Source organism: Mesoplodon mirus, assembly GCF_964341445.2.
Source record: "Mesoplodon mirus genome assembly, chromosome: 11".
Lineage (NCBI taxonomy): Eukaryota > Metazoa > Chordata > Mammalia > Artiodactyla > Ziphiidae > Mesoplodon > Mesoplodon mirus.
In genome coordinates, this window is record NC_138987.1 from 1,146,184 (window position 1) to 1,173,969 (window position 27,786).

A 27,786-nucleotide genomic window follows, 5' to 3' on the forward strand; every position below is an offset into this window, starting at 1 on the left:
TTTGATGGTAAAGAGAAAATTTAAATCTAAGTACTTGTACTAATCTTAACTGCTTTAAACTGTACTATTTTATAATCCTGAATGTAATAGAATTACAATCGTAACTCCCAATAGAACAGTATGCCAGATACTGAAACACAGGCCACATTTTTTATTCCATTTTCCAGCTATCTTCTCTTTACCAGACTGGCTCTTTAAAGAATGGGTGAGGCAATATTCTCTGTAGAATTAGATAATTATAGGGCCAGAAGGGAGAGGCTTGCTAGGTCATAAAACCATCCCTTAGGTAGGGTTAACTCTTAAGGATCAGAGAAAGATGAGATTCTACTCTATTTCTAAATATCTTCAAATAAGATAGTTGCCTATTTCAATTCACTGTCAGAAAGCTATTTCTTGAATCCAATCTAAATGCTTCATACTAGAGTGTGAAACAGGTCTGTTTTATTTCTGTTTTCCATTGAATTGAAGAAAAAGCCAATTATCATCTTTTCTGTAACGTTTCATTTAGATTTACATGGTCAAGTATGTTCACATTTTGTTTTTCTTACTCCTTTCTCACATTCTGCTACTTTATGTTTTCTTGCTATTTTGGAAGCATAATTTAAACAACCACAAATCTTTTTTTGAAGTAAGGTGAAGTATAAATAAACAACAAAAAATATTGTTTCTTCTCCTCAGTCTTGCTCCTATTAGGGAGATGTAAGTGCTTAAAATACATACACACATACATATAAGAAAAAGGTCTCACAGCAGAATCTAATCTGCCTACCAGAAATATAAACACTTGTTTTGCCAGTTGAATTTTTATTCAGATATTCATGTTGTTGTATTTTTAACACATCATCACATATTATGAATATATATGCTTTCATTTATATACATTGTGTGTGAAACATTCATATGTAATGTAGTGATGCATTGAAATGCTTACTTTAAAATGTATTGGTGTTTCTCCTTTAAATTGCTTACTATAATCTATTCTTTTCATTGCTTCAAATTAGTTTTTATACCGTGATTCTGAATTCACACTTACTCTATTGTCTTTATACTTCTCTTTATCTTCATATGGTTGTTTTATTTATCTACATAATTTATTATGAAATGATGAGTGAAAGCAGTGAGCTTCTATTGTAATGATTCAGCTATTAGAATGAAGTCATCGCTCCATAGGATTGCTAGGAACACGAAATAGAACAGTTTTCAGAAATAAAACATTTCTCACTGGAAGGTAGAATGAAAATGGGAACTTAGAAGAGTGCAAAGACACTGATCAAATGTCAGGATCATCCCCAACTTTCACTTTTAGACAATGCAGGGATTCAAGGCAAGTCTGATTCTTCTTGAATACTTTTCCCAGGTCCATTTCCTCTATAACTCCCTAGTTATGTCTATGCTGTTATTCATGGTATCCGCTTATTCCACACAGAGTATCTAGAAGAGTATCATGACTTTTCTTTTTTTTTCTTTGTTTTTATTGAAGTTTGGTTGATTTACAACATTACATCAGTTTCAGGTGTACAGCATAGTGAAACAGATTATACTCCATTTTAGATTATTACTATCATGGCTTTTCTTGACCAATGGCAACAGGTTGTATTTGAGAGGTTGATTTTATTTACAGTCTTTTATTATTAATCAGGAATAATAACATGATATTTCAAACCGTATGTTTGCCTAAAACGTCCCCTATGGTAATACATTTAGGTGTTATACACAGCTGCATACTTTTTGCGGTGCATAACTCTGGGAGATGATATTTACGTGGACTGAGATATTACTTGCACACTCCCTCACCCCAAAGTTGTGTAGTGTGCAACCTGCAGAGTGTAATGTGTCATATTTCATTATATCATAGCAGAATCTTCTGGTTGATAAACATTATCTTACTCGAAATATTAAGGCTTTTGCATGGAATGTTCATACCAAGTAAATGTTTCTTGAAAACTTTATGAATACATAAATCTGGAAGAATTTTCTAAGTGGGACCTAAAAGAAAGGCAGCCTTTCTATTTTCCCTGTTTAGTCTTGTTCTAAATGTTTTTAGTTCTGTCTCGAACTCCTTCATTCTGATGACAAAGAGAAAACTGACACCAGACAAGGATTAGGAAGAATAAAAGATTGTTAAATTTGTCTCCTTTTAGATCCCCTTTTTTTCAAAATATAGTCAACTAATAGTAATGAAAAATGTTTCTTCATAGAAAGAGTAAGAAAATATTCTGATCAATTCTTATCAACATATATAAAACATTCCACCTTTTAATTATAACAATCAGATCAATGTTTTTGTAATTTTTCATTTTCAGTAATATCAATTTGATGTCACATGATACTAAGGTCAAGTCATTGGTGAACAATATAAAGTATGAATTTTATTTGAATCATTAAATGCTCTTGACACTTCAGTTTTTTGTTGTGTCAGATGATTATCTAATTAATTCCAAGTTAAGGTACAGATAATTTTAGTCTAAAAATTGTTTTAAAACAAATTTTTAAATTATTGAAAGTAGGTAAAAGGATTTGTCTCTTTTGTTTTTACTATGAAACTGCTGAGAATGCAGACATTCATATATGTAGTAGCCTGCATGTTGACTGGCTATTAATTAAGGTGCAATGGAAGGGAATAAATTTAATGCCAAATGTTAGGAAAAGAGAGGACCTTCAAGATGATAGAGGAGTAAGACGTGGAGATCACCTTCCTCCCCACAAATACATCAGAAATACATCTACATGTGGAACAACTCCTACAGAACACCTACTGAATGCTGGCAGAAGACCTCAGACTTCCCAAAAAGCAAGAAACTCCCCACGTACCTGGGTAGGGCAAAAGGAAAAAGGAAAAACAGAGGCAAAAGAATAGGGACGGGACCTGCACCAGTGGGAGGGAGCTGTGAAGGAGGAAAGGTTTCCACACACTAGGAAGCCCCTTCACTGGCAGAGACTGGTGGTGGAGGGGGAAGCTTCAAGTCATGAAGGAGAGCACAGCAACCGGGGTGCGGAGGGCAAAGCAGAGAGATACCCGCACAGAGGATCAGTGCCGACCCACACTCACCAGCCCGAGAGGCTTGTCTACTCACCCGCCGGGGCACACGGGGGCTGGGAGCTGAGGCTCAGGCTTCGGTCAGATCCCAGGGAGAGGACTGGGGTTGGCGGCGTGAACACAGCCTGAAGGGGCTAGTGCGCCACAGCTAGCCGGGAGGGAGTCCGGGAAAAAGTCTAGAGCTGCCAAAGCGGCAAGAGACCATTGTTTCTGGGTGCGAGAGGAGAGGGGATTCAGAGCACCACCTGAACGAGCTCCAGACATTTTTTTAAAAAAATGTTAGGAAAGAAAAGACTTAAAATAAAAGGGAAATTGATGCTGCAAATTCGAAGTAAACATTAAAAACGGCATAATGTTATAACGCTTTCCTTAAATATTGGTTCATATGAAAGTTACAAGCCTTTAAAGAGAGCATTGTTTTTAGTCCCCCCTTTACAAATGAGAAAATTAAGCCTTGAGAAATAACTTGCCGAAAGTGTTTTAGGAGCTTGATTTTCTTTTCTAAGTTTATTTACAACACACACACACACACACACACACACACAAGATTTTAATACTTTGGTAGGTTACTTTGCAGATCTGTCAGTTTTGACACTTTGCCACTGGATACACAGGAATGGTTCTCTATAATCTCTACAGAGCATTATCTAATTTGATTCTTGCAAGAGTCCAGTGAGAAAACTAGTATGTGCTATTATACCTGAATTTGTTTCACACTGTTACCCTTGTTACCCTGGTTCACTTTTTTATGTGTTTTAAATTCTGATTGTTCTGCAACCAGCCAACATTTAGTAGAAAGATCTGATATGCTTTCTCTTTTTATTCCAAAAGGATGGATAAAATATAAAGATATAAAATACTATAAAATGACCACTACTTTGTGCCTTGATATAATTTAAGTCTTGTGCCATTTTGGATATATTCTAAATATAAATTTTAATTGTTATTACGAACACTTGAAATATAATTTCCATACTTTTTATTATGGTACTCATCACATACTGTACCTCATTAGGCTATTGAAAAAGATCTCTTTAAAATTCATTGCTTTCTGTTAGTTAATATGAGGAACATTTTAGAGATATAATTAAGTAGAAAGAAAAAGGTATTTAAAAATGTATTAGAAAACCTTTTAGGGAATCATTTCTCCAAAGGTTTCATTTATAACAAAGGTGTAAAAATATTCATGAACAGTAATAACCTTCAAGTTTTAGTTATTAATTTAATAATAGAATACTAAAAAACAATAGATGCCTGCCTTTCTTTGTATCATATACAATAAAAACGTTATACCATCTTGTATCTACCGAGAATGCATGGTAAAAAGGGCATGGAAATCAGGATACTTGAGATGCGCCGTTTCAGACAATTCAATTAACCTGCCTGAGCCTCATTTCTTCATCTGTTCTAACACATACTGTTAATAAAGGTGTCAAGAAGTTGCAGTGCTCTTTGAAACATTAAAGGTTAGATTTTTATGTTTAGTATAAATTTATGCTTAAGTATTTTTTACTGTATTTCTGAAAGTTGATAATATGTAACATGCATTGGTTACATTAGCCCACCCCATTCTAGACGTGAACAATTAATGATCTTTAACATTCATTCATTAATTTTTGTGGTATAACCTCTTCTTGTATGACTTTTACTTAAGAGAAAGTACTCTGTAAATTCAGCACTTAAGAAAAGTAAAAATAAAATTTGTTTTGTTGTCTGATGTGTAAAAACCTGGATAATAGAGTGAGAATTAGAGGTTGTGCCTCTTCCTCAGAACTGACATGAATGGTTTCCATGATGCATTTTGTGGTTTTGAGTCACTGTGGAAATTAGATAGACGTGTGTGTGTGTGTGTATAAAATATGAATTTTAAGTAAACTTCATACATTATGCAACTTCTATGAAGCATGAGTCCTGAGGGCAGCAGCAACAAAATAATTAGAATTGTAAACTATGGTTCTGGGAAGTCAATAAAGGCTGCCATTAAAAGTGAATGAGTTCTCTGTCTATATCATATCTGAAGGGGTTAAATATGTAAGTTATAAGATTGCTTTTACTGGCTTCCTTTAATTGAATTAACCAGTGAATATAATCAAGTTACCATTTTCCAAAGTGATTCCAATAAGCAGAATTTATTATCTTTTTTCTAATTATATGTAGAAATACTAGAGTCTTAAATAAATGAGGTTCCTTTTTCCAACATTATTGATGATGCTGGAAAGTCTGTTATTTATTAGCACATCCAAGAAAGCACAAGGAAAAGGGTAAGAAATAACAGTGACTTTCAAATAAATGGGCCCTATTATTTTAATCACTTTCTTGCTGAATAAAATAAGTAGAATGTGCAACTGAAGCCTTTTCCACAGATACATATACAATGTAACTGGAAGCCACATGAATACAGTAGTAGATTTCTTGGTTACATTTATCTTGAGAAAGAAAATTATATATACATAACAGGGTTTTGTCAAGGGTAATAATGAGTAAGCTACTAAAGGTTTTCTAGCAAATTCTAGCTATAGTGATTAATTGACTAAAGAGTAGATTTCAATTAGGTATTTAGGATGGTGTCCTCTTTTAATTATTGGTACTGTGATATCTGGTATTAAGAAAACATACTTCATTCTATTTTAACCCTTAAAATTGCAAATCTCTCTTACTCCCTAAAATGCTGTTTTCAGAACACCACAGAATAACTTCTTTGCACAAAGGAAGCTGGTTACTGGGGAACATCAATCAAACTGGCTATTTTAGAGTCAACTATGATTTAAGGAACTGGAGATTATTAATTGATCAATTAATCAGGAACCATGAGGTAAACTGGATTTACTCATCAAAGATCTGTTTTGACATATGAACATCTGCCATTTTACTCCTAAGTGATTCCATTTTTTTTTTTTTGGTTGACCTCATAGGTTCTCTCTGTCAGTAACCGAGCAGGTTTGATCGACGATGCCTTCAGCCTAGCCAGGTACGTTTTCCTGTGGCTCTCCACAACAAAACTAATGCCCTTAAGACTTCCTCTATTAAGCTAAATAGTGTATATGTTTTGAATAAGAAATCTTTTAAAAATAATTTCTGTCTCACACCCTTTGTGTTTTGATATGAATTATAATCAGTGTCCCAAACTCTTGATCAATAGTAGCCATGGGGTATTTCTGAGTCAGGAGAAGCTTGATCAATTTTCACCACAGGTTCAATTTAACACTCAAGATTAATACTCTCTTTACAATTTCATTAATGAACTCTACAAAATGACCATTGTGCCATATTTAAGTTTTGATGTAAAGTACCTTGAAGCATCGGCATTTTTTGTCATGACATATACTAGTATAACTTTTTTTAAATGTATTTTTTAATGTGATTCATTATGAAAATCTTGTGCTGCAAGACAGAAATAAATATTCTACTGGTTAAAGCTGTTCTGGAAAAAATATATATCAATCTTGTAGCAGAAGTTATAGTACTAGTTATAGTAATATTTGTGTTATTTTCATAGTTAGATTTATAATGTTAAAAGTCAGTTATTCTTTTGAATAGTCATTAAATAGCTATTCCTTTAAAGTAATGTTGATTGTAAACCCAAGCTATTTTACTCAATTTTGAGGCTAAATAGTAAAATAACTCAGTCCTTTTAATATTTTGTATTGTTCACATCAAGTATAGTTTAAATTTTAATAATCTGATATTATGGGACAAAAATTTAGAAATGATAGAGGTGGAGGAAAGCCTGACAAGATAGTCATATGTGGAGATAAAGATTAAGTAAGATATGAAGACTTTGAAGAAAGCATTAGATATAACATGAAGATTATTTTGACATAGAAGTTTAGAGAGTTCAGAAAGCCAGTAAGAGAGTGTACTTAATGTAACATTGCCCTGAGAGAGAAGCAAGCAAAAGAGAGCTATGTTAAGAGTTCCACAAGGAAAGGTTAGGGAACTAGAAGAGAACTAATATTACCAGTTAATTAAACACATAAATTTCCAGGCACTGTTCTGTTTTACATACAGTAATTTGTATAATTTTCACAACAACCTTATGAGATAAGCAGTTCTGTATTATTATTATCATTCCCATTATATAGATGAGGAGACTGAGGGTCAGAGAAGTCAAGTAACTTACCTAAAGTCACATAGCTAGTAATTGACAGGGCCAGGGCTTCATATATATGCAGTAATAGAAGAGCCAGGTAATATAGGAAGATTGAGGGGATTTGAAATGGTAGTTCATGTGAATCCTTACGTGTTTGAAATGATGGTGAGAAAGCAAACAAGTAATGATATCCTTAAGAGAGAGGGCAGATGGAAAGATGGAAATTGAAAAGATCTTTGACTCATCTGCATTAAATGATAGAAGCTATTTTTTAATGAAATATTTCAATTTTAGTAGATGATTTTTTTTTCCAAAGTTAAATTCCTTGTTGTCTAATACAGAACATTGCTTTCAATAACAATTTTGGAAGCCTTAAACATTTGAAGTAAACAATTTCATTATCATTTATACAAATTTACCAGGGGAATGTGCAGATCTCCTTGAATATATATTGAAATTTGTTCTATTGATCGTGAGATAATTTTTCTGTTAGCATGGAGGTAAATAAACACAAGATTAGATTTATTCTGCATTTACTTGGAAACACCCTGCAGTCACTGGAGTTAAGGGTTATTCACATTTCACTGTATTCTAGTAAATGTTTCAAAGTTTTGCTACCAACCTGTGTCAGTCTTCTTTCAGTTTCCTGAACACACCATGCTCCTTTTGGCTTCTTTATAGATAACAAAGAGAAGAGTAGCAAATATTTATCAATATGTATGTTCCAGGTACTGTACTGAGGCTTTTATGAATGATTTTGTTCAGTCTTCTCAGTAAACCCATGGAGTGGGTGTGGTTACTGCAGCCATGTTATAGCTGAGTCGTGGAGGTTGAGAGGGGTTAAGTCTCTTAGCTCAGGGTGCACAGGTTTTAAGTGAGGGGTGGAGGGGTGACATTCAACTGCAGATAGTAGCACAGCAGCACTTATGACCTCAGGTCAGGGTGACTGCCCATTATATGAAATTTCTTCCCACTCCCCTTGTCTGTTGGGAATATTGCTATTCACTTAAAAATAAAATTTCACTTGCACAACCTTACCTGAAACATATCTGTCCTTCCCAGAAAGAATAAGGTGACATCCTGTGGATCTGTACTTTAGCAGTTGTCACCTTATAGTTCAACTACTTTTCTGGGTCCCTGTGATTTTTGGGTGATCTTGAGGGTAGGGCTTTGTCTCATCCTTGTATTACTACTGCCTAACTTAATCTTTGGTACAGGATTATACCAATATCTATTTGTTGAATGAATTGCTAATTAGCTATTAATTATTCAAACTATAAACTTTCAGGCCCACTATCTTTTTGTGCAATTAAGTACACATATTCTAGGTATTTTTTATGTTTCTTTTTTTTTTTTTTTTGCGGTACGCGGGCCTCTCACTGTTGTGGCCTCTCCCGTTGCGGAGCACAGGCTCCGGACACGCAGGCTCAGCGGCCATGGCTCACGGGCCCAGCCGCTCCGCGGCATGTGGGACCTTCCTGGACCGGGGCACGAACCCGTGTCCCCTGCATCGGCAGGCGGACTCTCAACCACTGCACCACCAGGGAAGCCCTATGGTTGTTTTTTAAATATATAAAAACCACATGAATGCATTCTAGTTGTAGTGATTAAAACAAGAGAGATAACAATGTGAAAATTTTCTTTTACTCCTTCCATGACATCCTATAGCTCTTACCCTCCCTCTTCACAGATAAAATTAATATTTAATGTATATAAATCCAGCCATTTTTAAACATTTCCAAACAGTTTAATTTTTTTTTACGTGAACAGAAATACATTCTGTTTTCTACTCATTTATAAAAATAAATCTGAGGAGCTTTATTCCACTGTTACTAAATTTTCATTATTATAATCAAGACTGCACTGAGTGTTCTTGAACAGTCTTTTGTTGTACATATACATATTTTTATAGGATTGATTCCTGAAAGAGGAATTTTTGGTTTAAAGAGTATAAGATTTTTGATAAATATTACAAATTGTATTCCAAAGGGTTTCCCAATAGAACCTTTCATCAACCACATATGAGAGGGCCCAATGCCCCCAAACCCTTCATGATAATAAAGAGTATATACATCTTTTACATTTTTGACAGTATGGCAGCAAAAATAATTTTTTTGGAGCTGTTACAGAACTAGTTGAATTAACTTGTGCATCTTTTCATATACATCTGCCATGTGTATTTTGTTTTCTTCTGTGAATTGTTACCTGGTTTAAGGAAAAACAAAAGCCTAATAGAAGATAGGTGAGGTATTTTTCCTACCCTTTTCCTATATATTTTGGATTTTTTTGGATTTTACTCCTTTTTGTAGAAAACAGTTTTACAGTATTTTCTCTCAATACTATGTCATTTTTTTTAATACTTTGTGGTGTATTTCATCACCTCAAAGGCTTTTAATTTATATGTTAAATCATTCCTTTTGTAGCTTTCTGTTTCTTTGGTTCTGACTTCCATAGAAGACCTTCTCTATATGAACATTTTGAAAATATTCCATTTTTTATTTGAAAGCTCTTTTGTTTTTACATCTCCTCACGCTTCCTTCTCTAATTAGTTTTTATGTATAGAATGGAAGAGTGGTCTAATTTTCTTTAACATTAATATATTTATAACCAATTATTTAATCCTATTATTTGTTTAAAGGACTTTCTTATTCATAGATTTGAAATGATATCTTTATCTTAATGCAAATGATTATATTTTAGGGAACTGATTCAATTCTGTTTAACTGGTCTCTGTTCTTTTTGGCACTAGTACCATGTTGCTCTGATTAGCTTTACAGTATGTTGTGGTTGACAACATTTTCTCTTGTTCTTGTTCAAAATCTTACGTGTTTTCTCTTAAGTATAGATTTTTAAATCAGTTTGACAAAGCCCATTAAAAATCCTGCTGCAGTTTTGACTGAATATGCATTGATTGGATTTTTAAGTTAATTTTTAAAGAATTAACATATTTTCAAATGTGAACTTTCCAATATCAAAACATGTTGTTTCTCCCCATTTTTTTAGGTCCCTACGTCAAGCTCTATAGCTTTATTTACATTGGCTCTGGAAGTGTCATATTATTTCCTCATTTTTTACGGTATACGCTTCTATAGGAAATGGCACTGCTTCTGCACTTAGATGTTCTAATTTTCATTACTTGTGTGTAAGGAATTAATCAACTGCCTCGCAAATATCATTGAGTTATGACTTGAACTTTGAAATTAGTGACTAAATGCCTAGATATTTTTTGTTGGGTGTTCATGTTTGTTGTTGGTTTTTGTTTTGATGAAGCATTGCTAGATTGAGAGATATAAAAATGAACAAGATGCATTTCTTGTTTTCAATGATTTCATGGTCTAGCAGGGACAATACACTGTAGACAATTAACTATATTCAGTATGTCAATACGATGAATAAAATATGCAAATGTTGTAATATAAAGAATTAATGTGGTCTGGAGGATATCATATAGGAAATACCATCAGAAAAATGAAAGTTTGCTATGGAAATCTGCTAAAGTTTTAAAAGTAATAGAGGGCTTCCCTGGTGGCGCAGTGGTTGAGAGTCCACCTGCCGATGCAGGGGACACAGGTTCGTGACCCGGTCCGGGAAGATCCCACATGCCGCGGAGCGACTGGGCCCGTGAGCCATGGCCCCTGAGCCTGCGCATCCGCAGCCTGTGCTCCGCAACGGGAGAGGCCACAACAGTGAGAGGCCCACGTACCGCAAACAAAAAGTAATAAAATGAGAGCAGGAAAAAGTGTAAACTAGAGGATGGATTTAGGGCAAGAAAACTGTTACCACAGTGATGCTCATGCAACAAATTGATTAAAACATAGATTTGAGAAGGAGTGGAAGTGGCAGCTTGATAACGTAAGAACTCTTATTGAAGTTATTTATTAGCTTAATATGTAGTAGAAACTGGAAATTTGGAAGATGCGCTTTAGGAAGTATAATATCCACTGGATTTGGATATTTAAAATCATTAACATACTCTGAGTATGATTTTAAAAAGCTATAAAAGTGTGTAGAGCTGGATTGTGGACCTATGTGGTATTTTGTTTGAAAATAGTCAAAATACATGAAAATTGTTTGGAACATTTGTTCATATCCAAGAGTTCCAGAGATAAATCATCATCATCATCACCATCATCATCACCACCTTTGCCCTGGGCAATTACTGCATTGATTTATTTATTTAGTCACCAGTTTCCTGGAAAATTCAATTATGTATTGTAGAACACATGCCAGATTATTGCATTATTAATGTCATAACGTATATTTTTAGCTTGCGTAGCATATTTTAAAAATTCTGTTATAGGCTATTCCATTAAGGACCCAATCACCTAAAAAAGCCTAACTAGGGCAGAATCTTACGACTTAGTTTGCAAATTTTGTTAAGAAATAAGATAGCAGTTATATCCTTTAAAGTATTAGTGTTTTATTAACAATAAGCACAAGCACTTGTACCTGGAGATTATGAATGTCACACTTAGAAGTGCTCTAAGTACTGGTGAGCTGTCATCAGTAGTAGTTAATACATTTTTGAAGACTGTATAAGTTAAAAAATTAATAAATACATTTTTATCAACTTGTTTCTGAGTTTATAAATCTGCGATACGTTAGGAAAACTGGAAATTCAGTATGTGAGCCAATGAAAATATAATGGCTCATGAAGAAGCAGACTATGAGAGTGCCTCAAACCTACCCTCATGCATTGTTTTTGTTTCTGGGCCTTAGTTTCAGGACTGATAACAGCATTGTTAAAACTGCCTTAACAACGTTTGCAGACTGATTGGTACTAATCTGCTCCTTGTGAGACTTCCTCTATCGTAGTTTTTATTAGAGGTTCTGTGTCTTCTGGATGGCTCTCTTTTACCTTGTTTAAAGTTTCCCCTGCCAAACATGTGTTCATTACTTCTTTGCTCATTGCAGAAAATAGGAGCATTATGTACCTAAAAAGCGACTTCATCTTGAACTGGGCTAGAGGAAGAGTGGCTTTTCCTATGTTGATGGCTGGACGTTTAAATTGTAATGTGTTGACCTTTTGTAGGGGACATTGAGAAGGAATGACTTAGAAACATTTTATGAGAAATACCTTGGCAGACTGGACATTTTGTCCTGATTTCCCCACTCGGTTATGGAGATAATGGGACTGCTTTACTTCACCTGAACATGGCTATGCAAAACCTGATTAAGAATCCTGGATCCCTCTGACATTGTCTACCGCTTTATAAATTCTGATTTCAAAAAGGATATTTAGTTTCAGAATTCTTTCCTCAATTCCTGCCTTTTTCTTTTTTGAAAGCGCTATATAATCTCAGTATAAACATTTTTCTTCCTTAGCTGTGTTTTATAATGGAATCATAAGAGTTATTAATAATAGAATACTGGGAATACTGATTAAAATGGATTTTATATTGTACTCACTGGGCAGGGAGAGAAGGATGATTCTTCAGCTGTTTGTATTAGAATCATTTGCGAGAAGTAACCATGTGTAGGTTATGTTCTTATTTATCTTTTGTTAAGCCACTAGAATGTGTGTGCAAAAGGATTACAATTAAATACTTGTGAAATCCTGAAAGTGATAAAATTGTTTATTGCAAAATAAGGTTTATTGTTAGCTATATGCTTCCAATCTTTTGCCATTGACCAAAGGCTATTTAAAATTAGCTTGTAGTTATGCTTTTGGACTTTCTCGCTAGGGCAGATCTTTCCATACTCTGAATAGTGACTCATAATGAGTTCATTCAGGAGATCGGTGGCCTTCCCTAAGAGATCACAATATTTCTCACATCTCTGAGACTGGGGATTTAATTATTTGTCTTTATCAGCTAACATTCCTCTTGAGATATACAAAAAAGTCACCTTGAAGCCCTCTCATTTTATACGTTTCTGCATGCAATTACTTAAAAATTCATACCCCAAAGTCCTCCAAATTGGTCTTAGTTTACGCAACACTTTGTCACAGTAAATGTTAAAAATACTTTGAAAGCATTTTCAGGACATTTACTGTAATGAGCTGGGAGTCTTCAGCTTTCTTTCTGATCACCCAGTAAAAGGCTAGAGTAGATTCCTGAATTTTCAAGCCACACTGTTCATACAGGGGTACTCCCATCTGCTCAAGGTTAAAGAGTGAGGTAACATGTTCCTTTGAGCTATCTTTAGAAACCTTTTTAGGGTGGAGTCACAGGTGTTGTCCTTGAGATAAGGATTTAGGGGGAGCTACCATACATTCCAGGTACTTCTGAGAAGCTCAAACCTCCTGGGGCATAAGGGCAGGCCTGTGGCTCTTGAGGACGACAAACTTTCTTAGAGACATTTCAATTGTACTGCATTAAATCAAAAGCAAATTTGTAACCTTCCAGTGCAAAATTTGTGTTTCAGCTCTGTAGGTGAAAATGTTATAATATTAATGTCTAATGTCTGAGAGTGCTGAGTAGAAAGTAGAAGAGAGATATTTCGACATCCTGCTGTAGGTTTGATCCATTTTCATAAGAGCCTGCACTCTTGAGTTACAAAAGTGTGGGTGATGTTTGTAGCTTACATAGATTTGCATAAGCCATTCTTCTTTAAGAATAAATAGTCTAAATTTCCAAATGCAAGTACAAATTTGTTTGAATAAGTGTATATATGCTCTTTAGCGTCTCACAAATTTAAAAAATTAGAATTCACATTGTAGTTAGTACTGTCTGGTCACATTTGACGCAAAGTTATGATTCTTTTGATTTTATAATTGCTTTGAAACCTGAGCCTGAGATTTCATAAGAATTTCTCTAGGATTTCTCTAAGCTTCCCAATAATTTGAAATACCTGTTCACACATAATTTAAATTATTTAGGTAAAGCTTCCTCCAAAATGGTCATTTATACCATCAACTTTACTTGAATAGATATTTGTAATATGTGCTTTTAGCACAGAGACCTAAATATTCCTCCGATGTTAGATTCTTGGACTGTGATAGTATTATCTTAGTGTTTTTCCTTCCATGAATTTGAGTTATCTCTTCTCCTGCTTGCTGGGAATCTTTTGCATATTCAGGTGCGGTGCTTCTTTGAGTATGAGCTAAGAGACCACCTGCATCAGGATCACCACACCTGAGACATTTTATTAAAAATTGCATATTCCCACCACTACCTAGGAATCTGCATTCTATGAAGCACCTCATGTGATTCTGACACCCACAGCAATATGAAAATCACTGCTTTTGAGGCCCAGAAGGTATTTATGGCATCGACTTAGACAGGCAGGTGCTCCTGTGGAGCTAAAAGGCCTTAGAGTAGTATCCTCAATAGCAGTGAGAGTGGCTTTCTTTGGATCCTAGTGTCATGAGCTGATCATTCAACAATCAGGACATCAAGGATTCAGTTTTAACTCTTCAAAAACACTTTTTTATTCTTGTTATTAAATATGTTACCATTTCGGATATGCCGTCTGATAGCTGTGAACAAAACTCAAAATCTGGGTGTCTTAGAAATTTTCCCAAGCATGGAAATCTCCTGGAGGCTTCTCATATAATTAGGAGACACCTTTATGTTTATTTTATTTATTTATTTTTTACTTGGAGTAAACTTGCTTTACCATGTTGTGTTAGTTTCTGCCGTACAATGAAGTTAATCAGCTATATGTATACCTATATCCCCTCCCTCTTGGACCTCCCTCCCACCCCCCATCCCACCCATCTAGGTCATCACAGAGCACCGAGCTGAGCTCCCAAATGAGCATACTAACACAGATCAACCATACACATGCATATTGAATCCTGAGGTGTTCAGTAGTTGTCCAGGGTGAACAACATGGCAGAATTTTCTTGCAAGTTAATCTGGCATCTAAACCTGGAGTAACCTGTAAAGCTATTGACAGTGAAAGTAGGCAGCAACGGTAGAGCTACCTGGAGCAAGTGGTAAGTGTGAGAAGAAGGCATCTTTAGCTTTTGTAGTTATTCTGTGATAATCTTTGAGGGACTCAGGAACTTAGAAAGATGCAGAAAAGGGAAGGGAAGGGAAGGAAATAGGTTCTTTCAGCAAGAAATAATTAATAAGAAAGAAGAAAACAAGAGTTTTCTTAGACTTCGTCTGTGGAGAAAAGTAAATTAATCCTCTGGCATTTAGTCTGTTAGACTTAGTTTTCTTAGACTTGGTTTTCTTAGACTTAGTTTTCTTAGACTTAGTCTGTGGAGAAAAGTAAATGAATCCTCTGGCATTTAGTCTGTTAATGTCAAAGCCTAATTTTCAAAGAAATCTCAAAAAACCTCTTTTCATTTTTATTATGATAAATTATAGAGAAATTTTTAAAATGAGGAATACATGAATATAGGTATTCATGCAGGCTTTATGCTAGAGTAATTACTTTAAGGTGTCTTGTAATGATATTTTCCCACTTTGGAACAGAGATTCTTAGGGGCCTTTCTGATCGCAAGCTTTCTTAACAAACATACTAATCAGCCAGTTATAAGAACTGCTCGTATTTTTCTCCTAGAACTCAGAAAATCTATTTTGGGCTTCAATAACTTATTTACCTGAGGTAGCAATGCTATCCTGATAAGGAAACTAGAATAAAGGTAATGGAAAATAAGTGTTTTACATTAGTTTCTACTTGCCATGAAAATATAGAAGATTTCATTTTTATACTTGAAGAGACAATGATTTGGGAAAGAGCGGAAAGGAAAGGAAACTTAGTTCCAACATTTTGTGCAATGAAGGTGAGTGATTAATTCGAAATAGCACACACTTTTGCTTATATGGCAAATCTTAAAGCCTTGGGAGATTATTTTAAATACATGAGGTTCTCCCTTAATTGCATGCAATTTCAACTAGCCTGTGTGGAATGCTTCAAATGCCCTTATGTGAAATGGAGTACTAGTGAAGAGGCCTTCACTATTTTGGATGTGAGAAAACATCAGATTAGGAAAACTTGACTTGTTGCAACTGTGCCAAAGCCTATTTAATGTTATTTAAAGATATGTGTACAGGCCAACTCAGAAGCTAAGAAGTAGCACGTGGCCCTGCAGAATCAGACCACATTTGACTCGCAGATTGACTTCTTCCTTCCTAAAGTGGAATGGCCTGGAGTACAGTGGATTTGAGCCTCAGAAGGGAGGGAGGCAGGGGTTTCTGGTTGCTCAGCTGCTTCAGCTAATTAGGGTGAGTATTAAACAGAAGTTCAATATCAGCTCTCCAGGTCACCAGGTTGTAGTGCTAACCAAAGGGGAAAAAAGAGAGTTTTCATAAGAAAGAAAATGTTACTCTAGCAGTCCATATGCGACAAATTCAAGTAAGGCTAATAGGCTCCGAAGAGAATAATGATTGAGTATCAGAGAGTTTTATGTGGATGCTGACTTAAACACACTCTAAATTCGTGGAGGGTTCTTGGGAATGCTGTCAGAAATGCCAAAATAGAAAGGACTCCGGGTGAAAATTACTTGGTTTTGCATTCCCAGTGTGCAAATGCACTGGAAGTTAATTGCATAAGCTGAGGGCAGATCATGGGCTTTATTTAGGCCGTATCGAGGGAAATGTTACTTCCCTTGTTTCAACGATCGTGAGACTAAATTTATTATAGAAATATAGTTAATATGCAGAGCAATTAAGCCCCTTGCCTCCTAACTTACCACACTTTTTAATTTCCATCTTTGTAGAGTTTCTCAGGTTTCCTATTTACATTTTTTTTTTTTTTTTTTTTTTTTGGCGGTACGCAGGCCTCTCACTGCTGTGGCCTCTCCCGTTGCAGAGCACAGGCTCCGGACGCGCAGGCTCAGCGGCCATGGCTCACGGGCCCAGCCACTCCGCAGCATGTGGGATCTTCCCGGACCGGGGCGCGAACCCGAGTCCCCTGCATCAGCAGGCGGACTCCCAACCACTGCGCCACCAGGGAAAGCCCCTTATTTACATTTTTTAAATGTTACTGCAGTCTGTTGAATTTTGACATTGATAGACTATCAGCTATTTCATAGAGTGTGAAGAGTTCATAAATCCATATGAAAATTTGTGTTTCAATAAATGCAAAAGTAATACATAGGGTATTTCAATAAATTATATATATAGTGAACGTTAATGAGTTTGTTGACAGCTAGATAGATGATGGATACATGGATTGAAAGGTAGGTGGATAACAAAGACAGAACCATAATACTTATTTCATGCTGTGAGGAAATCATTATATTTGGCCTTGGAAGGATTATTTTGTCATGTTTACTTTTCATATGGGAAAAGTCATACAGAATTTTATTTTTTATTATATTTATTTATTTTATTTATTTTCTGTGGTTTTTTGGCTGTGTTGGGTCTTGGCTGTGGCATGTGGGGTCTTCGTTGAGGTGTATGTGATCTTTCAATGTGGCACAGGCTCTTTGTTGTGGTGCGCAGGCTTCCCTCTAGTTGTGGTGTGTGGATTTTTTCTCTCTCCAGTTGTGGCGCGCAGGCTCCAGGGTGCGTGGGCTTTGTAGTTTGTGACATGTGGGCTCTCTTCTTGAGGCGCATGAGCTCAGTAGTTGTTCCACGCAGGCTTAGTTGCCCCACGGCATGTGGGATCTCAGTTCACCGACCAGGGATGGAACCCACGTCCCCTGCATTGGAAGGCATGTTCTTTACCACTGGACCACCAGGGAAGTCCCCAGAATTTTAAAAGTCAAGAATCATAGCCTATGTTTAGTTAAAAAAAATTCAATTGATTTTCTTAGCAAAAGGAAGATATTGAGATAAAATATGAACATGCATTATATACTAAATAATTATCACATATAACAATAGAGAGTTCCAAGTGTTGGTGAAGACATTTTCAAATATTTATTTACTTCAAAAATATGCCAAATTCAGGGCCTCCCTGGTGGCGCAGTGGTTGAGAGTCTGCCTGCCGATGCAGGGGATACGGGTTCGTGCCCCGGTCTGGGAGGATCCCATATGCCGCGGAGCGGCTGGGCCCGTGAGCCATGGCTGCTAAGCCTGTGCGTCCGGAGCCTGTGCTCCGCAACGGGAGAGGCCACAACAGTGAGAGGCCCGCGTACAGCAAAAAAAAAAAAAAAAAAAAAAAAAAAAATATGCCAAATTCAGAGTAAGGTAGAACCATATGTTCTTTATTTGTTAGTCTGTACTTTATAGAATGTATAGAAACTAGTAAGAAAAACTTTCAATAGCTATTTACCTGGTTTGTATGTCATCATTCAATATCTATTTTTCACTCCAGATAAGTTAATCATTTTCTAAAGCATATATACATGACATTAAAATGAACGGTGTGTTCTCCTTATTCTCAACAGATAAGTGATATGAGAACATCTTTCACAAACAGGCAAAATGAAAATAATGAAAAACATGAGAAGCAAGTACGTCAATATAATTTTAGTGGGTTGACGGTTTTTATTTCAATTTCTGATGCTCATTAGTAAGAATAATTCACAAATGGAAAGTTCTGTAATACAAAGTTAGTCAGCAATGTCTTCCAATTGTATAGAAACAGCTTTGCACATTTGAAGATACATGGGAGTTAAAAATATACATAGATAGGGCTTCCCTGGTGGCGCAGTGGTTGAGGGTCCGCCTGCCGATGCAGGGGACACGGGCTCGTGCCCCGGTCCGGGAAGATTCCACATGCCGCAGAGCGGCTGGGCCCGTGAGCCATGGCCACTGAGCTTGCGCATCCAGAGCTTGTGCTCCGCAACGGGAGAGGCTACAGAGGTGAGAGGCCCGTGTACTGCAAAAAAAAAAAAAAAAAAAAAAAAAGAAAGAAAAAAATATATATACATAGATAAAGATGGAAATGGTGATTCCATGTGGCCTATCCACAATGTGACGGTTCATTAATTCAACAAATATTTAGTAAACACCTACTATGTACCAGGCACTATTATAGGCACTAGAGTAAACAGTAGTGAATAAAAGAGCCAAAGTCTCTGCTTATATTACAGTGGATAGGATTACAGTTAGTTTATCAAGCAAGTAAAAATTTGTCAGGTGGTGATACTTTCAGAGTAAATAAATAAAAAGCAAAAAGAATGGGAGAGTTTGGAGAAGGCTAACAGAGAAGGAGTTTATTTTAAATATCGTGGTCAGGGAAGCTCTTGTTTTTCATTTGATATTTGAGTTGTTATTTATGTTACAAAGCTAAATAAGGGAACCATCTGGGAATAGAGCATTCCAGACAGAGGAACAGCACATGCAAAGGCCCTGAGGTAGAATGTGTGTGGCATGTCCAAGGGAAAGCAAATAGACAGATGTGGCCCTAATGGAGTGAGGGGTATAGCAAGATGAGATGATTTAGGGAGGGAGGTAACAGCGCTGACCATGTAAGGCCTTATAGTCTATTGTAAGAATTGGGGGTTTTATTTAGAGTGAGAGGGGAAGCCATTGGGAGGGTTTTGAACAAAAGAGTAATGTGGTCAGACATGTTCTTGTAGGATCACTCTGGCTGTTTTATTGAGAATATACTGTGAGGAAGCCAGGGTGGAAGCAGAGAAAGTAGTTAGGAGAGCAGTTAAGACAAACTCTATTTAGAAAGCTATTGAGAACTATAATATGGCTATTTACCTGGTGAGGAACAAGAGATGCCCCGGGGCACCTTGGTAGCCTCCTGGATGGCAGAGGTTTGCACGCCAGAGATACAGACCCTTACAGATGTTTTCCTGGAAAATAGTTACTCATTAAGCAGTAATAGCAAGAAAAAACATACATTTATATTTTTTAAACATTTGGGTTGCTTCCAGTTTTAGTCTGTTATGAATAATGCTGCTATGAATATTTGCATAAACATCTTCATGCGATTATGTTTCCCTTTCTCTTAATAAATACCTAGGAGTGGACTTGCTGGGTTGTCTGGCAAGATTATTAGATACTACCTTATTGTTTTCCAAAGTGACTGGACCACTTTGCATTCCAACAAGCAATACATGACTGTTTCATTTGCTTTGCATTCTCACCGACACTTAGTGTTGCCAGTCTTTTTAACATTAGCCATTATATTGTGTGTGGAATGTATCTTATTATTATTGATTTAATTTGCACTTCTTTAGTGATCAAGGATGTTGAGAATCTTTTCATGCACTTATTTTTCATCTCTGTATCTTCTTTTGTGAAATATCTGTTCAAGTCTTTTGTACATTTAAAAAAATTGAATTGCTTTATTATTGAGGTATAAGAATTCTGTATATTGACCTTATGTTCTGCAACCTTGCCAAGTTTCATTATTATTTCTTATAGCTATTTAATAGTTTCCTTTAAAGGTTTTCTACAAACATTGTAATGTCATCTGGAGATAACTATAGTTTTATTTCTCCCTTTTCAATCTTTATGCATTTTATTTCCCTATCTTAATAATTTTGAAATGCTCTCTAATATTCTTTTTTATGGTTATATATACCATAACTAACTTAAAATATTTATATTATTGGAAATTTAGAATGTTTTCAAACTTTCACTTATGAATAATTCTGACAAATATATTTCTGCATGCAGTTTTATTATTTATTTGCTGTTTACTAAGATATAGTTTTGGAACTTCAATTTTTGAGTCCATGGTTAAAATCATTGGAACAGATTGTCAAGTTGCTCTTAAATATTGGCAAATTTCTCCCAAGAATAATATGAGAGTATTTCTAGCATGGCTAATTTTAAAACTGGTATTATTAATTTCCGTTTTTATATTATTCTATTCTCTAGACCAAAATAAGTTTAAGAAATAATTATTTAAAAAAAATAATTGCTCTCTCTTCTCTAATTTTGTTTAGAAAATTATAGTGGTTAAAATCATTGACTGCGGAATTAAATATAGATATTAGTCCCAGCTGCAACAAAAAATATAACCTTGAACAAGTTACTGACTTTTAGCCTTAGTTTCCTCAACTACAAAATGTGGATAAAAGAGTATCCACATCATTGGGCTTCCCTGGTGGCGCAGTGGTTGAGAGTCCACCTGCTGATGCAGGGGACACGGGTTCATACCCCAGTCCGGGAGGATCCCACGTGCCGCGGAGTGGCTGGGCCCGTGAGCCATGGCCACTGAGCCTGCACGTCCGGAGCCTGTGCTCAGCAAAGGGAGGGGCCACAACAGTGAGAGGCCCGCATACCGCAAAAAAAAAAAAAAAAAAAAAGAGTATCCATATCAGAGTTTTAGTTTGAATATTAAATGAGATCATGTAATTAAATAAAAGTTCTATGTAGCTCCAGGTCCAATAAGCGCTCAATCAATATTTTCTGTTATTATATGACATTCCATAACAGACTGGGATCTGTCATGACATTCAAGAGACATATGATATTGAGTTGAGACTTTAGGGCTAGAAAAGTAGTTAATCCAGGATAGGTTTTTACATTAGTTTTACCTCAATTTAAAACAAATTATTCAGGATATATTTTATTAGAAATGCATACCACTGTACTGAAGTATAAAATGTATACCCAAGTTTTAATCTGAATGTAGTTTGTTGAAGTTGTTGACTGTTTTCATCTTAATTTGTCTTTGTCTATAACATTCTCTTTCTTAGCTTTCTTTTGAGAAAAAATACTACTGTAATTTAGAATAATTCTTCCAACATGAAGCATGTAATTTTAAATATCAAAGTTGAATGTTAATATTAAATTTAGTAGTTTTGATAATTAAGGAGATCAAAGAGGTGCAAATATATCTGGATAAATGCAGCTTTGTGATGTTGACAGCAGCAAGGAATCTCTTAAAAACAATATTCACAACAAAATTAATTTTTTATCAAGTAATAGTTGTTAGAAATATATGTGTTTCATTTGTTCACTAAGCAAATGTTTACGAGGAATCTACTGTAACAGTGCACTATATTAAACATAATGAACTACATCTATTAAACATATGAAGTACAAAATTTAACAGCATATTCTCAAATGTCTTAGAATTTAGAGAGAGATTATAATCTCACAATTATCTAATGGAAGATTTTATCTAGTGTAATGCATTAAGGTCTAAAGGATTTAATGTTTATCTAATATAAATGTTAGGTGCTTTAAGGGCACAGTGTTTTTAAGGAAAGAGGGATCACTTTTGGATGGTATACTCACAATCTCCTAATACTTCATGGAAGATGCGGCATTTGAGAATTTAGGGTGAGCCTTGAAAAACATCTGGAAGAAGGAAACAAGTAATATCACACATGTAATATCATGACACTTGTGTCCACCATTATCTGGTAATAGATCTCAAACATGTTAGCAGTATATGGTATTTCAGGATAATCTTCAAAGAGATCTCAAAATAAAGTGACTGCAATAGATCCACGTAGAAGAGGAAGACAAACATGAAGAAATCAAAATGGAAAAGTTAACGTGGTAGCATCTTTGTGAAATTTAAATTTAAAAAGTAATGTGAAATATAAATTTAAAAAGTAATTTCTTGCCATTATGAAAATTTGCTCCCAATTTTGGATTAAGAGGCATGCTCAGATTTCAAATCCCTAGATAGAAAAAGAATGTCCAAATTTTGGCTTCACCAAGTTACAGTTACCTGTGAATACAGAAAAGCCATTTCCTGCTAATACAGAAAAGCCATTTAGAAATGTTCCCTTTGACGACCAGTTTCACTTTTTATGTGATCCAGTTTTAAACCATATTTATCTGATTAAGTCACTAATGGGGCAGCACTATAGGAAAGTAAAAATCTGTCACTATGGAGAATATAATGTGTCTCTAGTTATACACTGCTATGTGGGAACGTACTGATACGTGGAAATCCAGATGTTTCTCTCTCTTCATTAAGCCTCATCGAACTTGAGATCTTTTGGAGTTTCTTATTGTTGGATCCATGTTTAGAATATTATGGTGCATACATTTCATTTTTAACTATTAACAACTTTGGGGGGTCCTTTTTATATTTTATCCATGAATCAGTAGCAGTTTGTACTTTAGGAAAAGTAAGAGAAGGGTGTGTGTGTGTATGTGTGTATATTCTAAAATATAAGTTATATGGGACTTTTTAATATATATTTTAAAATAGAAGTTATAAAAAAGGCTTATTTAAAACAAGTAGTGTGCTATTCTTCCTAATCTACATGCCTCAACTGAGGAGGTAAAGGAGAGAAAAACTGTTATAATCTCTTCTTGTTCTTGAAATACAGTCTTCTTAAAAACACTATTTACCTCAGAAAATTGCCAAGTAATAATTATTTAATTGTACAAGCAAAATTAAGTATAGTTAACCACCGTTTGCCTCCACAAATGGATTGTGTAATATATCTAGCATGCGGTGGACAACACATTGGTTGATTTACAATTATTAATTACCAGAGCTTAACATCAGTGACCATATCTTTATATTTAACTAGAATCAACATGGTCTTCAGCCACTTTTGTTTTCCAAATGTTTCAACTAAATTCCTACACTGCTTCTTTACATTGGAAAATCTTCAAGAAAACTTTACCTGATACCAGAGGAAAATTCCTGATAGATGGGATTGCCATCTATTTTTTTTTCTTTTTAATAAATGAAGTGCTGATTTTTTGTTTGCTTTCTATTCTTGGTCAGCAAATGGGGAATTCAAATGACACCTTTTGAAATTCTATCTTTTGAATACAAACCAGCTCCAAGTCCAGTATCTCCAAGTGAAGGACAGATCTCTACAAAATAAAAAAAAAATCCGAGGAAATAATAAGTTGATTGTCTCTCACACAACTGATTCTCAGTGGTGGGGCTAGGATAGAATAAAACCTGCCATTCAAGAGAGGGAAAAATGGAAAAATAGGAGCCATTGAGAAGAACTCTTGGTGGTGGACAAAGTTTCTTGATTAAATTCTGATTTTGCTTTTTGAGCATAGCTCCCTGGTCGGTTTTTCTTGGTGTCTCTGGATCTGCCCTTTGAGAGACTCTTCCTTTTCTGTCATCCTCCATGAACACATGTGAGGTGAGTCATGGGCACATAGTTTCCTTGGGTACCACACAGTTTTATCATTCCACTTCCAAGCCTGTAGAAGGTTGAGTGCCTAAGGGTTGTTTCAAGTCTTAAACAGTTACACATGCTTTTAGTCTAAGATTATATCATCTTTGGAAACAGAACCCCCTTAAAACCTCAGTAACCTTCTTATTTTTTTTTAAGGCATACCCACTCCCACAATATTTTTGAGACTCAGTTCTCAGATTCTCGACATATTTGGGATTATCTTGTGTTCTTCAGCCTTCAACAGGAGAACCGGATTTAAGCTCATCTCCTGAGTTATATTCCTATTTGGAAAGACTTACTATCAAGTAGACCAAGGGTTGTTATCCTTAAAAAGCAGCCCATTGGTGAACTTGGGTTTGGCTCTATTTCAGCAAGACAGAATGGGACGGCATGGAGAAACATATAATAAGCTTTAAAATGTCGGTCTGGATATGCTCACTCTCTTTTGGTAGAAATCAATTACATGGTAATACCTGACTGAGAGGGAATCAGGTAAATAAAATCTAGTTGCGTCCTCAGGATGAAAAAAGAAATTGATTTGGTCAAGAGCAAGCTGAATAATCAACAGATACCAATTGAATATGCTACCAGAAATACATGAGAACACTGGCTTCAAGACAACATTCTCAAGACCCAGATTAGCAGGACCGGTTTTTGTTTGTTTATTATGCTTTTGTTTAAAAAAATATTCAGTTGAAGGAAATGATATTTCTACTTCCCTGCTTCCCCAACACCAACTGCCAATAACCAAAAGAAGGAAGAAAAAAAATAAAGAACAATTGACAAATACACTGAATTATGGGCCCAAATAAAGAAGGATTCTGAAAATGGATGAAAGAATTTACAGACCTTTTATGGGACACAGAAATCTTAAAAATGAAAGGCACATCCATGAAGGGACGGTTTTATTTGGAATATGGATTCTGGAGGCATGATGGGTTACATTGCCGAATCTTTCTCTACATGGAAGAGCAGGAAACAAATTCAGGCCTTAAAGAGAAGACATGCAAACTCCCACTTTTTGCAGGAAGCAGGGGCCAGAAATAGTGGGGTGGGGAAGAAATATATATGGCAGTTGGCTTGGCAACATTAATTGAGACAGCTGGAGAGAGACAATTAAATGCTAAATCTCCACAACAGGAACTTTCAATATGCAAGGTTGAACTATGAATCACACAGCTCTCCAGCATATTCTGAAAGAGACTATGGAGCAGAAATATACCCCTAAACAGATGGAACCACTGATTTGATTAGAACCAGGTCTGAAATAACAATATCACTAAGTGTAAACTGCTACTGTCCCAGTCTATTCACTATGATTGCTCTTTAGCCACAACCAATCAGCAACTACTTGTTAGACAGGACTACCCTTTTCAAGTATGAGTGAAATTCAAACCTATACCATCCTGAAAGCCATAAAACTATGGAAAGATACCATAGGGAAGATAGTTAAGAATCATAGTAACAACAGAAGAACTATAACATCAAGCAAAAAATTCACATATGCTCATCTATGTGATTTCCAAGAATGAAAATAAAGACGTGGTTTCCTTTGAGACAAGGGTTTAAAGAAAATAGAAAAAGAGATAAGGCAACAAAAAAAAATAAAAGTGATCTGGCATTACAAGAAAGAAAGCTGTATTAGAAGCAGGAAAAATTACATAGACACGGGAAAACATAGTCAGGGACGACATGGAGATAATTTAGATAAATGAAATGGAAAAAACAATGAAAATGTTAATGTACACAAGAGACATGCAGTGTGTTTGTGTGTTGGTATATGTGTGTGTGGTGTGTGCACTTAATATTTATGAAAAAGAAGCAAGCAAATAAAAAAATTTGAAAGCATAGGAAGAGTAAACTTTCTTACAATAAAGAAGTGAACATGTAGATCAAAAGGGAACCCTGTGTTTAAGGAAAAAACTTACACAGAGCGATTAATATTAAGACATATTTTGGTGAATACCTTAGGCTTTAAAAATTAAACAGAACAGGTTACCTAGAAAGTGGAAAATTCAGACTGGCTCAGATTTCTGTAAGTAAAGTATATTTCAGTGGATAGAATACAAAGTCTTTTACGTAGTCAAGTTAACCTTTGAATGCAAAGGGGTGGTGGTAAGTCTTGAATCCACTTGTACATGGAACAAAGGAAACAAATTAAGGTTACACAATAGAGGCAAATCTTTAAACCAAGAAAATTTAGAAATAATTCAGCCAGTAAAAATCCAGAAGGGGCATAAAAGTTAGAAAGTGTACGTCTCATGATTTTCTTATTTTTCCTATCAGGGACTCAGTGGATACAGATTTAACTATGGATAAATCCATAGAAAAAATTCTTTTAAAATACTTTGAAAGAAAGAGTAGCAAGTATAAGTTTTTAAAAAGTGTTTTAGTCATATGGAGTGTCCTAGTTTTCTGTCATTTTTCTAAAACTCTCTACGTTCTTTAAAAGATTTTGACACTATGTCATTTTTTTCTCCTAAATTTTTACTTTTTAATATTAAATATGTGATTCTCATGAAAATTATTATTGTACTATAATTGTACATTAAATAATAGTGACAATGAGTTTTATTAAATTAAGATTCTGGAATTATCTTCTCAATAAAGTGGTTCTCTTACTGGAGAAATATTTCTAATTTTTACAATTATATATCACTTTCAATTTCAATAATGTTGGACTACATGTGATCATTTTAGCAGAATAGAAAAAATTTTAAACATATTATTCTTGTAAAAAGTATATATAATAATATTTTAAGATAATGTAAATATATATACTTGTTCTGAATTAGCTAGCACTTTTTGGTATTGTTTGTATTTTCATTAATGCTTCAACTTTTAAAAATTACTTCCTACAAGTGGTAATGAGGGGTAAATTTTCAGACAGTAAGCAAGGACTTAACTATAGGACTGTTATTAAAATTAATGAGTGTCATTGTTAGAACACAGTAAATCTATACCATTAATGTCCTCTAATTGCTAATCATCATTAAGGAGTTAGAACATCATTATCATTACTTTTCCTAAGTTTTTTTTGAACATCTTCAACATTAAAGAAAATCAAGGAAAGGTTGAGGTCACATATTTCTGAGTTGGGGATCCAGATTAGTTAAATGTTTCTATGTAAATAGTATATCTTCAGAATTTTGTGACACTGGAAGTTAAAGCTAAAATTGACAGGCAGGACAGCTATGTAGCTATTAGAGGAAGCTACTTCCCCCACTAACTTCTGTCTCTGGAGGTTTTATAAATTGTCTACAAGTTAGTGTCCCAAAGGATAAAAATTATCTGTTATAATATATAGTTGTTAGATGATTTCAAAAGTATTTCAACGTGTTTTAATTCCAAGAATTGAAAATGTCTCAAATCTAAAATTCCTTTTGGTATGAATACTCAAATAAATTGAAAGCATAGTTTCTTTAGTTTATACTGATTATACTCTTAACAGTTTACACTGTTTATACTCTTTCTACCCATTGACTTTGTACTCTTTGTGGCTCAGCAAGTTTGTTTAGCTTTGTCCTTACTTTAAATTATCATTTAGCATTCTTACGATGGAAACAAATTATCCAAAATCTCACTAACATGCCTGCTTCCCCAAAAGGTGATTTCAAGGGGGCACAACTATCTTTTTCAAGGTATTAATCCTTTTTTCTATACAATGAATTATAGAGTAGAAGTCCTTTTTTCTATCTCATTGGTAGTAAAAGGTATTTTTACCTTCCACATTTCATCTGCAATGGCATTGAGTGGCTTTTAACTCTGATTTGGAATAGGGTATAAGATTAT

General features: G+C 35.0%; 1 protein-coding gene across 1 annotated transcript in view; it reads left to right on the forward strand.

The window, feature by feature from the left end:
- TRHDE (thyrotropin releasing hormone degrading enzyme) overlaps positions 1–27,786 on the forward strand; it is a gene marked incomplete at its 5' end in the record, with an annotated part of 402,285 nt that overhangs the window by 318,373 nt on the left and 56,126 nt on the right. Inside the window, 2 exons of the mRNA XM_082636310.1 lie at positions 5,716–5,849; positions 5,950–6,005. Coding sequence (XP_082492436.1) covers positions 5,716–5,849; positions 5,950–6,005 — 190 coding nt within the window. The remainder of the gene's footprint in view (positions 1–5,715; positions 5,850–5,949; positions 6,006–27,786) is intronic.